The 16,690-nt window shown below is 48.4% G+C and overlaps 1 protein-coding gene across 2 annotated transcripts in view; it reads left to right on the forward strand.

The window, feature by feature from the left end:
• Positions 1-15,237, forward strand: part of DOCK2 (dedicator of cytokinesis 2) — a 484,628-nt gene extending 469,391 nt beyond the window's left edge. For both annotated transcript variants that reach the window (XM_043887430.1, XM_043887429.1), the window contains exons 47-52: positions 6,266-6,403; positions 9,846-9,973; positions 10,783-10,954; positions 11,963-12,083; positions 13,627-13,769; positions 14,658-15,237. In XM_043887430.1, coding sequence (XP_043743365.1) covers positions 6,266-6,403; positions 9,846-9,973; positions 10,783-10,954; positions 11,963-12,083; positions 13,627-13,769; positions 14,658-14,720 — 765 coding nt within the window. In that variant the 3' untranslated portion in view covers positions 14,721-15,237. The remainder of the gene's footprint in view (positions 1-6,265; positions 6,404-9,845; positions 9,974-10,782; positions 10,955-11,962; positions 12,084-13,626; positions 13,770-14,657) is intronic.
• The last annotated feature ends 1,453 nt before the right edge of the window (positions 15,238-16,690 follow it).

Raw genomic sequence — 16,690 nt, forward strand, 5'->3', positions numbered from 1 at the left:
GCCTCTCCTCTTGAAGCTTAATTATAGATTGGCTCTTGGTTTGGCAAAGCCAGATTCACTTTGGATTTTCTCAAAACACAAGATCCTTAGAGTTCAAAGGGAGCTATACCCGTATCTCTAGCAACACAACAGGAGCTAGAAGCGCACAGGATATGATGGGTTAAAGATTTCATGGATTTCAAGATGGATCGCTTCCTAATTGTTTGTAAAGATTTTTCTCTAGCGGCATGGAAAGATGTCTATAGTACATCCTTCTTGTAAACAGGTTATGAAGCATTACACGCAGAGAAGTAAACATGACAAAAATACACGGCACGTGGATTTATCACAATGTATACCTGTGTGGCCACCCCCAGATGAAGACCCAGAATTCCTCTCGCACACGGATGCCTCTCTTGTGCCTTCCTGTGGTCATTGACAGCTCTCCCCAAGGTTGACCATTATCCTGCCTTTACAATAACCATTTACTCACTTTTTAACAGTATTTTTTAACCATCCAAGCACTCATTTCTAAACTTTTCCTTATTTTTGACCTCTATATAAATGGAATCACACAGTATGCATTCCTCTGTGTCTAACATTTTGTTTAAAGTTATGTTTTTAAATTGATTAATTTTATTATACAAGACCATTATTTATTCATTTTTATTGATGTATAATAGTCTATGCAGCTGAACTGTATAACTATGCCAGAAAATTTTGCTTTGTTTTGTTTTTTAACTGGTGGAGATTTGGGGTGATTTCAGTTTGAGGCTATTTCAAGTAGTTCTGTTCTGAACATCTTCGTGTGTATCTTTTTAGCACACACATACTCAATTTCTGTCAGGTATATACCTAGCTATGGAGTTGCTTGGTTATAATGTATGAGAATATCTGGCTTTAATCAGTTCAGTTCAGTTCAGTCGCTCAGCTGTGTCTGACCCTTTGCGACCCGTGGACTGCAGCACGCCAGGCCTCCCTGTCCTTCACCAACTCCTAGAGTCTACCCAAACTCATGTCCATTGAGTCAGTGATGCCGTCAGACCATCTGATCCTCTGTCATCCCCTTCCCTTCCTGCCTTCAGTCTTTCCCAGCATCAGGGTCTTTACCAGTGAGTCTGTTCTTCGCATCAGGTGGCCAAAGTATTGAAGTTTCAGCTTCAGCATGAGTCCTTGCAATGAACACCCAGGACTGATCTCCTTTAGGATGGACGGGTTGGATCTCCGTGGAGTCCAAGGGACTCTCAAGAGTCTTCTCCAACACTACAGTTCAAAAGCATCAATTCTTCGGCGCTCAGCTGGCTTTAATAGATAACGCCAAACTTCTGAAACTTTGCCTGTTTCTGAACATCATAAAAGTGGTATTATACAGTATGTTGCTGTGTGTCTGGCTGCTTTTTTTCAGTGTAATGTCTGTGAGATCCATCCAGGCTGTTGCCTGCAAGAGAAGCTTTCTTTCTTGTTTCCAAGGTTCGCCATTGTGTGCCTGTAACAATGTAGCAGCCCCTCTTGGGGTGTGTGCCCAGCCTCCTGCTGACGGCGCTTGTCCTCAGGCTTTGCGCAGCGCTGACCGTGGTGCGAGCACTCTCGCTCATGTCTGTCGGTGAGCAGCGGTGCTCAGCGCCCTCAGCCTCCGGCCAGCAGTGCGCGTGCTGGGTTATGCATTCATCTGTAGTCTGACTGGGTGCCCAGACACAGTTTCCAAAGTTGCTGAGCCAGTTTACTCTCCCACCAACGACTTCTGGGAGCCCGAATCGCTCCACACTCTACGGACACAGCACGCTGTGATTCTTTAGCTTTAGTCTTCCTGGTGTTGTGAGGGCATCTCGGTTTAGTTTTAATTTGCGTTTCCTTTCTCAAGCGATGGCATTCATCGCATTTTCCTGTGTTTACTGGCTAATTGAATAACCTTTCTGTGAAATGTTTGTTCAAATCTTTTACTTATGTTATTAACTGAATTTTCTTTTGTTAATAATTCAGAACAGTTCATATATATTCTAGATATGAGTTCTTTGTCAAATATATGCATTTGACATATTGTAGTTTGACACATTGTGAATATCTTTGTTTGGTCTGCGGCTTGTCTGTTTGCTTTCTAAATGTATTTTTGAAGAAGAGCAGTTTGTGGCTTTCATGAGCTCCAATTCATGAAATTTTTAATGATTATCACTTTTGTGTCCGCTTGAAAACTGAGCACCCCAAGGTCATGACGACCTTCCCCTGTGTTTATGGGGACATTTCATGGTTTCATGCTGGGCTCTTCCGTATGTGACTGATGTGACTGACATGCAGTAAGGGCCTTCTTAGCCTTCTGCATGGATTCCTAACCCCTCCAGCGCCACTTGTTGAGAAGACTGTTATTCCCCCAACTCTGACAACAGCGATCACATGTGTGTCAGTCTGTCTCTGGACTTCCTGTTCTGTCCCGTCGGTCTGTCCATCCTTGCACCAGTTCCACTCTAATTACTATAGCTGTAGAGTCGGTCTTGAGATCTAGTGGTGAGAACTTCAAGTTCTTTTTCAAATTTGTCTTGCTCTTTCTTATCCTTCATATTTCCATATAAATTTTTTAATCAGCTTGCCAAATTTTAAACACCCCTAAAACACATAGAGATTTTGATTAAAATATATTAAATATATAAATTAATTTGAGGAGAATTTTTGTCTTCATGATAGTGACTCTTCGAATACATGAACATGGGATCTCTGCCCTTTTCTTTAGCTCTTTAATTTCACTCAGCAAGTTTTGTTGTTTTCAAAGTAAAAATATTTCACATTTTATTAGACTTGTTTTTAGGGATTTGATATCTTTAACTATTCTAAATATTATTGCTTTTAAACTTTTTTCTGTTTGTCAGTATAATTACATTTTTTTAACATGTTTACATTGTATCCAGTAATCCTACTAAATTCACTTAGTAAGTCAAATTGTTTGTACATTCTTTTTGATGTTTTACAGATATAGTCATGTCATCTCTAATATAAAATGTTTCACTCATTCTGTCCCAGTCTTGTACGGTTTAGTTATTTTTCTCGCTCTTTGCACTGATGAGCGTAAGAAGAGGGAGGATATCTGTCTCCCGCATCAGGGCGACAGACAGTATCTCTCCGAGTGCGGTGTTTTAAAGACGACGTCCCACTGTATGCCTGGTTTGCTACTTTGTCATGAATGGGCTTTTACTTTATCAAATACCTTTCATGTATCTATTGAGATACTCATATTTTTTCTTCATTATCCCACTAATTCAGTGAATTATTTTGGTTGATTTTGGAATATTAAACCAACCTTGCATGAATGACATAAATCCCAGTTGGTTATAATGTATTATCATTTTTATATATTGCCAGATTCTATTTGAAAATATGTTCTTCAGGATTTTTGAATCTATGCTCAAAAGATATTAACCTATTCCTTTCTAAAAGTTCCTAATTTCTAGATATTCCTTTCTAATAATATTCTTAAATTTTTATAAGAGTTATCCTGGTCTCAAGAAGTAAGTTGAAAATCATTCCACATGTAAAATCCTTTCTGAAGAGTCTCTATAAAGTTGGCATTTATTTATCCCCTAAATGTTTGCTAAAATTTGTCTGCGAAGCCACACAGGCCAAGAATGTTTTAAAGTGTGTATTTAATCTAATACTTCGCAGATTTCCTGTTTCTTTTGTGTCCTTTTTGGTAAGTGGTATTTTTCTAACAATTTGTCCATTTTATCCAACTATTAAATTCATTGACATAAATGTTATTATAATATCCTCTTATGACTTTTTATAATGCTTATACTTCCTACAGTGACACTCCTTTTTAAAATTTTGATGTTGGTTATTGGTACCTGCTGGTATCTTCTTGATTAGCCCTATAAGGAGTTTATCAGTGTCGTATCTTAAAGAACCAACTTTTGGACTTGTCAATCCTCTGTCTTGTCAGTTTGTTTTCTTTTTCATTCATGTTCACTCTTACTTTTATTATTTCCTTCCTTTTGCACTTTTTGTGTTTAATTTGCTGCTCTTGTACTGATATCTTGGGATCTTAGCTAATTGATTTTCTATCTTTTCTAAAATGTATTAATAAAATTAAAACTATACATTTATCTCCACTTACAACACTATCTCAGTAGGTTTTATGCAATATTTCCATTATCATTCCTTTCTTTTTAAATAAAATCTTCTTGTTTCATGGATAGAAAATCTTTTCTTAATTTGTACATTAATTATTTTTTTAAATAATGTTTTCTTAGGCTCTCTTCAGAGAAGGCAATGGCAACCCACTCCAGTACTCTTGCCTGGAGAATCCCAGGGACGGGGGAGCCTGGTGGGCTGCCGTCTATGGGGTCGCACAGAGTCGGACACGACGGAAGTGACTTAGCAGCAGCAGCAGGCTCTCTTGGTTCTCTGTTTCTTCCAGATTAATCCATTCATGCTTCCTTTCCTCCCTTCTCCCCCACTTCTTTCCTTCCTCTTCCGTGTTTGCTTGCTTTCCTGTCTTTTGTTTCTGATCACTGTCTTTCACACTGGAGAGTTTCCTTCAATACCTGGTGATCCTTGGCAATCTGTTCCTAGTTAAGAGTGGGGGCACTAAAAAGCTGAATGAATATCTGTGGGCATGAGAGAAGGTCTTGTCACCTGGATGGCATTACATACGGTAACTGAGTAATCCACACACATCTGGGCTGTTCACTTTCTCCAGGACAGATGCTTTGAGCTATTGCCTGCAAAGCAACTCCTGGCTTCTGTGCTGCTGGCAATTGGAGACAAAAATGAAGGTCTCGCCTTTATCATTATGCAGACTTTTCCTCAACCCCTGTTTCCTGTCCGGCTCCTCATCTTTGCCCTCTGTTGTGCCTGGTACCCCTTAGCTCAATGCTCTTTGTTCTAATTATTCTAGAGATAAGCTCCTGCTTCTTGAGGAAATGAGAAAATATAACACGCTACCAGATGAAACTGCAGGGACCTGGCCATCCAGCTGCTCCTGTCGCAGAATTTCAATCCATCCCTGTTTTCAGCCTCTCAACTCACTCTAGCTTTTCTGAGATACCAGGTGCCTCTAACCCCTGAGCCCTTCCTGGCTTCCCAGAGGCAGATTGTCCTCTTACCACATCTCCTCCTCTGTCCTGGAAGATCAGTTACCATCCTCCATCCACCTTCCACCCGACATGTTTTGGGCCAGGTTCATAGGTGTCTTCTGGTCTCACTGAATTTCAGTTTCTCCTTTACTTTGCCATTTGGGGGAGCACTCCAAGAGAAGGAGGCAGAAATGTCTTTGGGTCACCATCATCAAAACATTTGTTTTCTCTGAAGTGATCTGTGTTGTACTCCTTGCAGTCCTCATTATGCTTCCCTGAGATCACACTACTAAGTTTTTCAGCTGTTCTCAGCTTAGAGCAGCCGCTGTGGCCTGGCTTCTGTCCTTGGATCTACCATTCACACAGTGTGGATTGACCTCCTCTGCTGATAAGTAAGGGCTTGACTGCCTCATGAGTCCTCTCTTCCCCCTCATCTTCCCAGGACTTTTACATCACTTTAAAAATATTCCATTCCCTGGTGGCTCAGATGGTTACGAATCTGCCTACAATGCAGCAAACCTGGGTTCAATCCCTGGGTCAGGAAGATCCCCTGGAGAAGGGAATGGCAACCCACTGCAGTATTCTTGCCTAGAGAATTCCATGGACAGAGGAGCCTGGTGGGCTACAGTCCATGGGGTCGCAAAGAGTTGGACATGACTGAGTGACTAACTTTCACTTTAAAAATTCCCTATTGGCTCATTAGCTCCATGATATTAACACTCGGCTATCTTTCTTTGGTTTTGTCACTGGATACATGTTGTAAGACCCGGTTGTGCCCACGCCTTTTCTGTTCAGCCCTTCCCTTCTCCTATCTCCCAGTCTCTGAACAGTCACACTCTCCTTTTTGCATCTCCGAGAACTTCTTGGACAAGGGTTTAAGTCAAAGCAACAGAGACCCCACTCCTCTGGTCTCACACTCTGCTCCTCAGTAGATCCCACCAGATGCAGACTTTCCCTAGCATGCGGCCACTAACGGGAGGGGCGGGGAGGGGAGGGTGCAACCCTTCCATGACAAGACAGTCAGAGGTCTTTCTCCTAGAAATCTTATTTTCAGAGCAAACCTCAAGGATGCAATTTTCCCATTTCCCAGGGTTGGTGACTCCAGCTAAAGGTTGTCGAGACCATAAAGCCCTCAGCAATTTCTCAGCAGGTGGACTTGACTTCAGCGCCCTCCCTGAAGCCAGGTGGCCAACCTCTGGCTCATCATTTACCACTTTTCTCCCCAGATCCCTTTCCTGGGAGCTGGCATTAAGATCCATGAGAGAAGAGTGTCAGAAAATCTGCGGCCCTTCCACGACCGGATGGAGGAATGTTTCAAGAACCTGAAAGTGAAGGTGGAGAAGGAATATGGTGTCAGAGAGATGGTACGGCTGGTCCCCAAGGCCAGGGAGGGTGAGATGGGTGGGGTGGGGCAGGGAGGGCGAAGAGGCCAGAGCAAAGGCGCCTGCCCTTGAGAGGGACCTGAGAACCGCAGTGCCAGAGCCAATCCAGGGAACCTTCCGGGAAACTTGGTCCCTTAAACGTCATCTCAGATAAATGCCAGTTATAAATTGAGTCCTGAACAATCAAGAGATTGTGCTAATAATAAAAGCAACACTGATGAAGCACCAACTTACTATATGCTGGTCTGATCTAAGCACTTAGCTCATTTAGGCTTCACAACAAGCTTGGGAGTGGTTCTTAACCCCTCATGTCTGTTCTCGAGATTCCAAGGCGTTAAGTGACTTGCTAGAGGCTATATAACAGATGGGGCTTCACAGGAGGCTGAGTGGTAAAGAATCCACATGCCAAGCGGGAGACACGCGTTCCATCCCTAGGTCAGGATATCCCCTGGAGAAAGAAATGACAGCCCACTTCAGTGTTCTTGCCTGAGAAATGTCACGGACAGAAGAGCCTGGTGGGCTACAGTCCACAGGGTTGCAAAGGGTTGGGACTTAGTGACTTAATGACAACAACATACAACAAGTAAGTGAGGCTCAGAATTTGTACCTGACTCTGACGGCCTCCAAAGCCAGCACTTTCGGCCACTCACAAGCTCTGTGTCCTCAAGAGGCCATTGGCCTGGTGCTCACAGAACCTCTTCTTTTATCTCTTCTCCAGAAAGTTTCATCATAAAATGTCAACACTGTTTAGTCTCCCAGAGGCCATCTGGTCCAACCCCCTGATTTTACAGATGGGAAAACTGAGGCCCAGAGACAGGAAGTGAGATACTAGAAAGCACACGGGTGAACTCAGGTCTCTTGTCTTCAGGCCAGCAGTTTTTCCATGACACAGGCTGCCTTTTCCAACACTGTCTGTGTGAGACCCAATGCAGTTCTGATGGCAACCACCCAGACTTAGGCCACATTCTTAGGTTATGGACAGAGTCCTCCACAAGACACCCTCACCAAGACACCAGGGTTGCCTGCACCTCTGACTAGCTGGTTATAGGTTTGGAGATTCTCACCACCCCTTCAGGTCTGATAATTTCACAGAACTCAAGAAGTAGCCCTCCCTCCATATCCATGGGTTCTCTATTTGCAGATTTAACCAAGGGAGCATCAAAAATATTTGGGGAAAAGAATCCAGAAAGTTCCAAAAATCAAAATTTGAATCTACTATGCTGACAACTATTAACCTCATGTTTATATTTACAACTACTAATATAGCATTTACATTGTATTGGGTATTATAAGTAATCTAGCAATGATTTAAATTACACCAAAGAATATACATAGGTTATCCATAACCTCAGATGTGCAGATGACACCACTCTAATGGCCAAAAAGTGAAGAGGAACTAAAGAGCCTCTTGATGAAGTTGAAAAAGGAGAGTAAAAAAGCTGGCTTAAAACTCAACATTCAAAAAACTAAGATCATGGCATCTGGTCCCATCACTTCATGGCAAATAGATGGAGAAACAATGGAAACAGTGACAGATGTTATTTTCTTGGGTTCCAAAATCACTGCAGAGAGTGACTGCAGTCATGAAATTAAAAGACGCTTGCTCCTTGGAAGAAAAGTTATAACCAACCTAGACAGCGTATTGAAAAGCAGAGATATCACTTTGCCAGCAAAGGTCCATCTAATTAAAGCTATGGTTTTTCCAGTAGTCATGTACAGATATGAGAGTTGGACCAAAAAGAAGGCTGAGCACCAAATAATTGATGCTTTTGAACTGTGGTGTTGGAGAAGACTCTTGAGAGTCCCTTGGACAGCAAGGAGATCAAACCAGTCCATCCTATAAGAAATCAACCCTGAATATTCATTGGAAGGACTGATGTTGAAGCTGAAACTCTAGTACTTTGGCCACCTGATGCGAAGAACCAACTCATTGGGAAAGACCCTGATGCTGGGAAAGATTGAAGGCAGGAGGAGAGGGGGATAACAGAGGATGAGATGGTTGGATGACATCATCAACTCAATGGACATGAGTATCAGCAAACTCCGGGAGATGGTGAAGGACAGGGAAGCCTGGTGTGCTGCAGTTCAGTGGTCGCAAAGAGTCGGACATGACTGAGTGACTGAACTGTACTGAATCCTGAATCCTCCAACACCACAGTTCAAAAGCATCAATTCTTTGGTGCTCAGCTTTCTTTATAGTCCAACTCTCACATCCATACATGACTACTGGAAAAACCAAAGCTTTGACTAGATGGACCTTTGTTGGCAAAGTAATGTCTCTACTTTTTAAAATGCTGTCTAGGTTGGTCATAACTTTTCTTCCAAGGAGCAAGCGTCTTTTAATTTCATGGCTACAGTCACCATCTGCAGTGATTTTGGAGCCCCCCAAAATAAAGTCTCTCACTGTTTCCACTGTTTGCCCATCTATTTGCCTTGAAGTGATGGGACCGGATGCCATGATCTTAGTTTTCTGAATGTTGAGTTTTAAGCCAACTTTTTCACTCTCCTCTTTCACTTTCATCAAGAGGCTCTTTAGTTCTTCTTCACTTTCTGCCATAAGGGTGGTGTCATTTGCATATCTAAGGTTATTGATATTTCTCCTGGCAATCTTGATTCCCCAGCTTGTGCTTCATCCAGCCCAGTGTTTCTCATGATGTACTCTACATATAAGTTAAATAGGCAGGGTGACAACATACAGCCATGACATACTCCTTTCCTGATTTGGAACCAGTCTGTTGTTCCATGTCCAGTTCTAACTGTTGCTTCCTGACCTGCATACAGATTTCTCAGGAGGCAGGTCAGGTGGTTTGATATCCCATCTCTTTAAAAATTTTCCATAGTTTGTTGTGACCCACACAGTCAAGGGCTTTGGCATAGTCAATATTTATCCTATTGGGACATCCATGTTTGATTACTAGCCAGGAAAGCTCACCTTAGCCTAAGCGTCTGGAGTTTTTATTGGGGCTTCATTACATAGGCATGACTGAATGAATCCTGGGCCATCTAACTGAAATCCATCTCCAGTTCCCCTTCTCTCCCCGGATGCCGAGCTGACATCTGGCTTGGAGAACCAGCCCTGTAATCACAAGGTTGGTCTGTATGGCCAGCCCCCATCCTCGGTCTCCCCCTCAGTGTAAAAGGGGTGGAAAACAGAGACATTTGTGTCAGAGGGGAAATTGTAAGGATTTGGACATCACCTATCAGGAACCAGGAGTAAAGGCCTAACGAACTCTTTATTAAACAACCACCCAGAGGCTCAGCCAGCCGGAAAGTTTCTGTCCTCATGCGCTGCTCTGCCCACAGCTCCACCAGCCCAGGTGGAGGAGAAAGGGAGCAGGACTGTGGCGGGCACCTTACCCCAGTGCCCCGCCCCAACATCAGGCCTGCCTGCTCACCCCCTGCTCTGTGCCCCCTGCCCCCGCAGCCCGACTTCGAGGACAGGCGTGTGGGTCGGCCCCGGTCCATGCTGCGCTCCTACAGGCAGATGTCCATCATCTCCATGGCTTCCCTGAACTCGGACTGCAGCACGCCCAGCAAGGCCACCTCCGAGAGGTCAGTGCCTGCCCCAGGCGGCCCCCTGCAGCCCTGCCCCAGCCCCCCGAGCACAGCCTCTCTGCCTTTTCTGCCCCAGGGCTTTCCGCTCCACCTTCCTGCCCATCTCTCCCAAAGCCTTCCCTCACCTAGAACTCTCGCAGCCACCCTGTAAGGCTCAGTGCCCTTGCTAGAGGGTCAGCTGAGGCCCGGAGAGGAATGTGGCTTTTCCTGAGCGCCCTGCAGAACTCGCCAACAGCGCGCGGCAGTCTCCACCAGCCAGCCGGGCTCCTCATCTGCTCCCCCCAGCTCCTCCTCCTGTACCTGCCCGCACCTCTGTGCAGGTCTCCCTGCTCAGCCGCTCGGAGTCTCTGCCCTCCCACCTCCCCGAGCCCTCTGCTCCACCCAGCCCAGCTCAGCTACTGCACTGCCAAGATCCTGTGATGGCGCACTCCCCAGGAGATTGTGCTAAGGGCTCCTGGATCTCATCTCTTGGCTGCTCTGCAACGTTGCTGCAAACACCCCATTTAATAAAAGACAATCATGCCTCAGAGAGGTTGAGTGATTTGCCCAAAGTCATTCAGCTCAAAAGTGGCATAGATTGAAATCCAGATCCATATTTTTAACCAGTTTTCTCTTCCTGTCACCAGTCTTATGGCTCACTGCCTTCCATTTTATTTTACCCTGTATTTGGAGTGTTTGCAAATTAAGCAGCTCCCCAAACTCTGCCAGATGAGCTGATCTACCCCCTGGCCCTGTAATGACAGGTCAGCCTGGTCCCTGTAAGACAGTTCCACTAAAGTTCTACTGCTGTCCTTGTTGCCATTCAGCTTCGACCTGGAAATAGCACATCCCAAGACTCCAAAAGTGGAGCAGGAGGAACCCATCTCCCCAGGGAGCACTCTGCCTGAGGTCAAGCTGCGGAGGTCCAAGAAGAGAGCCAAGAGGAGCAGTGTGGTGTTCGCAGACGAGAAGCCATCAGCAGAATCAGACCTAAAGCGGGTGAGTGGCCAGGGCAGGATCCTGTTGATGCCACAGGCAGATCTCCCCTGCACGTCCAGCACAGAGCTGGGGGCTCTGAGACGTGGCTTGCTCAAGCCTCATAGTGAGATGGGGTTACAGATGAGGCATCTGAGGGGAGGTGACGTGCTGGTTGGCGCCCCAGCAGCCTGGATGTGACAGAGTGGAATTTGACCCAGTCTGTCACTGTGTCCTTCCTACCATTGCACAAGACTCTGTAAGACTTGGCAGTAGCCTCCTGGTCCAGCACTGTGTGGGAGAGCCACCCTCCCAGGCTGGCCCCGGTGTTTCTACCTCTCAGCTCTCTGTCCCCAACCACAGGGCCAGTCTAACCACTGACATCTCAGACTCCCCTAAGCTCCTCCCGTGGACCCAGAGCCCAGCTGGGCATGCAGAGCTGAAATTCTCACTGCCCTGACTTGGAGAATTTTTGTCTTATAAACTAATAACTATTTAATATGATAGTGCCAGACAGCCCTGGGTTCAACCCCAACTTCCCCCCAAGAGAGAGGTTTGTTGAAAGCATTCTGGGAGCCTGGAATAGGAAGAGGGATTTAGCCTTCTGGTAAGGGAGGGCTGCCAGACAAAAGGGCAGGGGCCAGCTGAGATCCCTTCCAGTGACGAAAGAATTGTCCCCAAACTTCTCAGTAGGCCTCAGAGACTATCCCTGCCAGGGCGAGGAGGCTGGAGGTAAGACAGTGTTTCATAATTCCAGGGGCATCATTCACACCATAGTCTAAATGAATGCCACCACCACAGTTGCATAGTACGTGCAGCTTGTAACTGTGTATACAACCACAGTTGTAAAGAATGCAGCCTCTGGTGTAGATTGACGTAGAGTGACACAAAGCAGAATAAATGGACTTTAGGCTGAGCCTCTAGAAGCCATGCCAATCCCTTACCCCTGATTTTTCAGAGCCTAGAACTGTGTCATGCTTAGCCTGTGTGTGTGTGTGTGTGTGTACACGTGTGCGTGATGTATTGGTCCAGCTCTCCAGGAAGCATGAGTTCATGAGTGACACCAACCTTTCGGAGCACATGGCCGTCGCCCCCAGGGCATCCATCCTCTCTCAGATGAGCTTTGCCAGTCAATCCATGCCCACCATCCCAGGTATGTGCCCTCCACCACCAGCACGGGGGTATAGAGGTGCCAGGGGTGAGGATGGGTGGGAGCTGCAACTACAGAGCAAAATCAGCTAAGCACGCTGGAGGAAGTTGGCCCCGCTCATGGTACGCCAGCGGGTGACGCCATCCCAAGAGGCTCTGCCCAGGGCTGGGGCAGTGGGGAGAGGCCTGGACCTGAGGACCAGAGGTCACTCTGAACCTCAGGATTCAGTGAGAATCCATATGTCACGCCAAGTGGGCCTGGGTTCTCAGCTAGCCAGGCCCTTCCAGGGACCGGAAGTCTGTGCCTGGTAAGTCTCTCAGTCCTGTGTTTCCTTTTGGGGCCTGGAAGCCTATTTCCAGAACTTACAAAAATTGCCATCACATCTTACAGTTGCAGAGTGTTCGATGCACAGATGCTTCAGTTTCTCCCCATCACTCATTCATTGTCTGGTGAGGACATCAGCAACATATAGAAGGCCTTTGCTAACTCACAGATGGGGACCCGGGGCCCTAACTGGGGATGCGGCCAGCTCGAGAGCACTCTATCTGGCACATGGCGAGTCTCAAGTGTCAGCCGCTCTGCGCCAGGCTCCGTGCCGAATGCTCCTCCTTCGTTGTTTCATTTCAGCCAGGGGTCCCCAAGCCCCAAGCAGTCTGCAGCCTGTTACAAACAGGCCACAAGTGGGAGGTCAGCGGCAGGCAAGTGAGTAAAGCTTCATCTGCTGCCTCTCATCGCTTGTGTTACTACCTGAACAATTCCCCCCGAAAACTCCGTGGAAAAAGCGTCTCCCATGAAACTGGTGTCTGGTGCCAAAAAGGTTGGGGACCGCTGCTTTAAGCCTCCTCTCAAACCTGTGACATAGGGCGTGTGATTAGCCCCACTGTATGGATGAGGACGCTGAGGCTTGGAGAATGTCTGACTCCTGCTTGGGCGGTTCCCTGAGTAGTGGAGGCCCCAGGAAAGGTGCCTCCACTGGTGCCCAGGGCCTGGGCAGGATGCCTCCAGAGTGGTTCCACTCCCGTCCCCTCAGCAGGCCTACAACTCCCTTGAGCTCTGTGCTCTTACCCCCACGTTCCCGAGGCCAAAGCCAAGGATCAGAGCAGCCTTTGTGGCTCCAAGCTGGGGAGCCTTAACCACCGGATGACACCTTGACCGGAGAGGCTCTCCCCACAAGGAACTCCGCGCTCTCGGTGTCGGAAGACACGCGTGCGCCCATACTGTCTCCCTGACGTGGGCAGAGGGCCTGCTCATGAAGGAGTGAAGGCTCCGGTGGCCGGGGCCTGCCCCCAGCCCTGGGCCCCTGTTTCCAGCCCAGAAACTCTTGGATGAGGCCTTGATGGAACCAGGACGCAGGCCCTTGTCTGCGGGGTCAGGCAGGGCTCCGCGAAGCGGAGGGACGGCCTCCGCGGCCCTGGGACGCACACGGCTCCCGCCTGCCCCGCGGCCGGCCCCCCCGGGACCCTGTCTCTGCCCCGCTTGGCTCCCACCCGCCCCCGGTCGCCCTCCCTGCGCCCAGCCCTCACGGCGGCTCTCGGCTCCCCTGCAGCCCTCACGCTCTCGGTGGTCGGCGTGCCTGGGACGGACGAGGCCAGCGCATCCCCCCGCCTCAGCCAGACCTTCCTGCCTCTGTCAGACAGCGACAAGAAGACGCTCAAGAGGAAGAAAGTGAACCAGTTCTTCAAGACAATGGTGAGCCCCGGGCTGTGGGAGGAGGAAGGGAAGAGGGCTTCGCGGGCGGAGGAGGAGACGGGGACCTGTGTGGGGTGCGCGCGTGCGTGTGCTACCGCCGGGGTCCCCTCCAGGGAGGGGGCAGGGCCCCCAGGGTGCGGACGAGGCCAGAAAGGCCCAGAGTGCCGTTCTCCTTGTGGGCTCCAGGGGGCGCCCCGGAGCAGGATGGGCCCCGCGGGGCGGCAGGAATGTGTCAGGCGGCGCCGGGCTCCTGGGAACTCAGGACCTGTAGCTCTCCTCTGCCTGAGTTGTCCTCTGTTGCTCCTGTCAGAGCCACGGCAGCCAGCTGTCCTGGGCAGCTAAAACTGCTTTTTAATTCTTTTGGAAGAACTTTCCTATTCAACTTACATGGCAGAATCCTATTTAAAAGTTAGTTTCCAAACCCTGACGTTTCAAGTCCTGTCTCCCGTTGTTGCTTGTCAGTCTGCGCCAGATGAAGGGAGGCACCCCAGCAGTTTGATCCTCAGGATGCCATTAAAGCCAAACTCCGTGGCTGTAGTAATCGCACGTCCCCTGTGAGTGTGCCTGGAGTCAGGCCCCAGGCTAGGCCCTTTCCAAACATGATCCCGTTTGACCTTCCGCGATCCCTTCGGGGGTCTTATCGGGCTCACGAAGTGGGGTAAGCAACCCGCCTGAGTTCACATGGTCCCAGAAACAGCAAAGCCTGAGGTCTCACCACTGAGGGCCCAGCCTTTCTGTCACGTCAGCCGAGGTCACAGCCGCTCAGGCCCAATGGGCTCTGGCAGGGGTCAGTTCAGGGGCCTTTCTGAGGGGGACGGGGAGCCCTGCTTTGGGGCTCATGGGAACCCCATCTCGGGCTGTGTCTGTTTATCCTCTTTTCCCATGCAGCTGGCTGGCAAACCTGCAGAAGAAGGCAAGCCGACCTCCGACTCCATGTCCACCGACCTGTGAGATGCTGCTGACCACGGCTGTGCCTGGGGAGACGGGGATGGGGGTTTCTGGAATTGGAGACAGGCAGTGGGACATTGATGCCTCAAAGAGAGGGGAGCCCATCCATCAGTGGCCTGCACTCACACAGAGAGAGTGGGCTGCTCCGGGCCCCACTGTCACTGGTGGTAGACCCAGCATCACCAGGGCCACTCACCCAGGTGCTGGGTGACCATGCCCCATTTGGATTCTTAGCCACACAAGGAACCACCAAGGATGCCTTCTCCCAGAGTATCTCCCCATCATCCTGGGCATGTGTTTTTACAACCCAGTTTATTAGATATAAGGAGCTATATTTTTGTGTGTGTGTTTCATTTTCTAAGTCCTAGCACTTAACAGAACAGCTCTTAAATATTCTTTTATTTTATTTTTGGTTAACAGTTTTGTACTTTACATTTTTAATACAACCAGTCTCTTTTCTAGCTGACCATCTCCAAAGTGTTGCTCTTTCTTACTGACAATAAAAACGATTCCGTGACTCCAGCAAGCCTCAGTGCATAGATCCATCAACCGAACGCCTCAGGCCCAGGACTGGACTGGGACCGCCTGGGGACGCTTAGGAGACAGGCAGGCCCAGGGCCTCCAGTGATGTTATGAAACCTGGCTCCAGCCCATCCCAGTGAAAATCTGCCTACCTTGTTCATACCACCCCCAGGAATCTTCTCCAAGAATTCCATTCATTTAAATATATTTTGTTTTTGGTTAACGGTTTTCTACTTTACGTTATTATCTAGATGAAGAAACCAAGGCACAGAGACATGATGTGAGCTAAGACCACACGCTTGGTACATGGAACAGAGGGATCAAACCGCTATCTGGGGACTTCCCTGGTGGCCCAGTGGTTGAGAGACCGCCTTCCAATGCAGGGGACATGGTTCAATCCCTGGTCGGGGAACTAAGATCCCACCTGCCATGGGGCAGCTAAGCCCACGTGATGCAGTTACTCAGCTTGGGCGCCCCAACTAGAGAGAAGCCCATGCACCACAACAGAAGATCCTGCACACTGCACCTAGGACCCGACACTGCCAAAGATAAACGAATGAATGAACACCAGCAGCTGGGCCGGAAGTGAGCTTCTACCTGGTGCTGCATCTTGGACGCCTTCACGTCCAGGCCGTCTGTGGCCTGTGTCCACCCAGTCCTTTCCTGTAGCCACCACCTCCCCTCTCCAAGACCCGCCCTGCTGTCTGGTCCAGCTTCTCTCCTCAACAAGGCCTCCACCAAGCTCTGTCCTCGTGGTAATGGGGGTCAGGCTGCCGTGAATGCCCTGAGGTGAGACAGCGCCCAGAGCTTTGGAGTCAGGCTGGATTCACTTTCCAAAGGGGCAGGGACGTGCGTGTGAGCAGAGGAGGTCCCTGAGGAGCTGAGGGACTGGGCCAGCCTGAGCATCTTCATGGCTTCACGCCTGTGAGTGGCAGGTGGAGAAGCAGATACCGTGTAATGGAAGACCTTTGGCACGGTGGGACCCAGAATGAGAGACATTTCAGGGTGTGATAACAAGGGTTTCAGGAGAGACAAGGGCCAGCCCCAAAGCCAGTTTTTCATAGGATTTTGCCAGAGGCGGACTTAGGAAGGAAGAGGAGGTCAGGTGAGGGACAGAGGGATCCCTGTGACAGGTGGGGCGGGGGGTCAGGACAGAGAGCAGGAAAGACAAGAGCTGGCACTGCAGCAAACCCACAAGCAGGTACCGCGAAGAAGACTTCCATAAAATACCAGTGTCTGCTGTTCACTGAGCCATCCATAATAAATAACCCTTACAGTGATCGGAGTGATGAACCCAAACTCTCATAATAATGAGCACGACTAACCGTACTGTTTTTCTTAGACTTAACTCTTAATGACTTTAATGGGAAAATTCTTAAGATAGTTGGATTTGGTTATTTTTTACTATTTATAAAATTGGGGGGAAAGGAAGTAGATTTTATGAAAAATAC

Source organism: Cervus elaphus, chromosome 25 (genome assembly GCF_910594005.1).
Source record: "Cervus elaphus chromosome 25, mCerEla1.1, whole genome shotgun sequence".
NCBI lineage: Eukaryota > Metazoa > Chordata > Mammalia > Artiodactyla > Cervidae > Cervus > Cervus elaphus.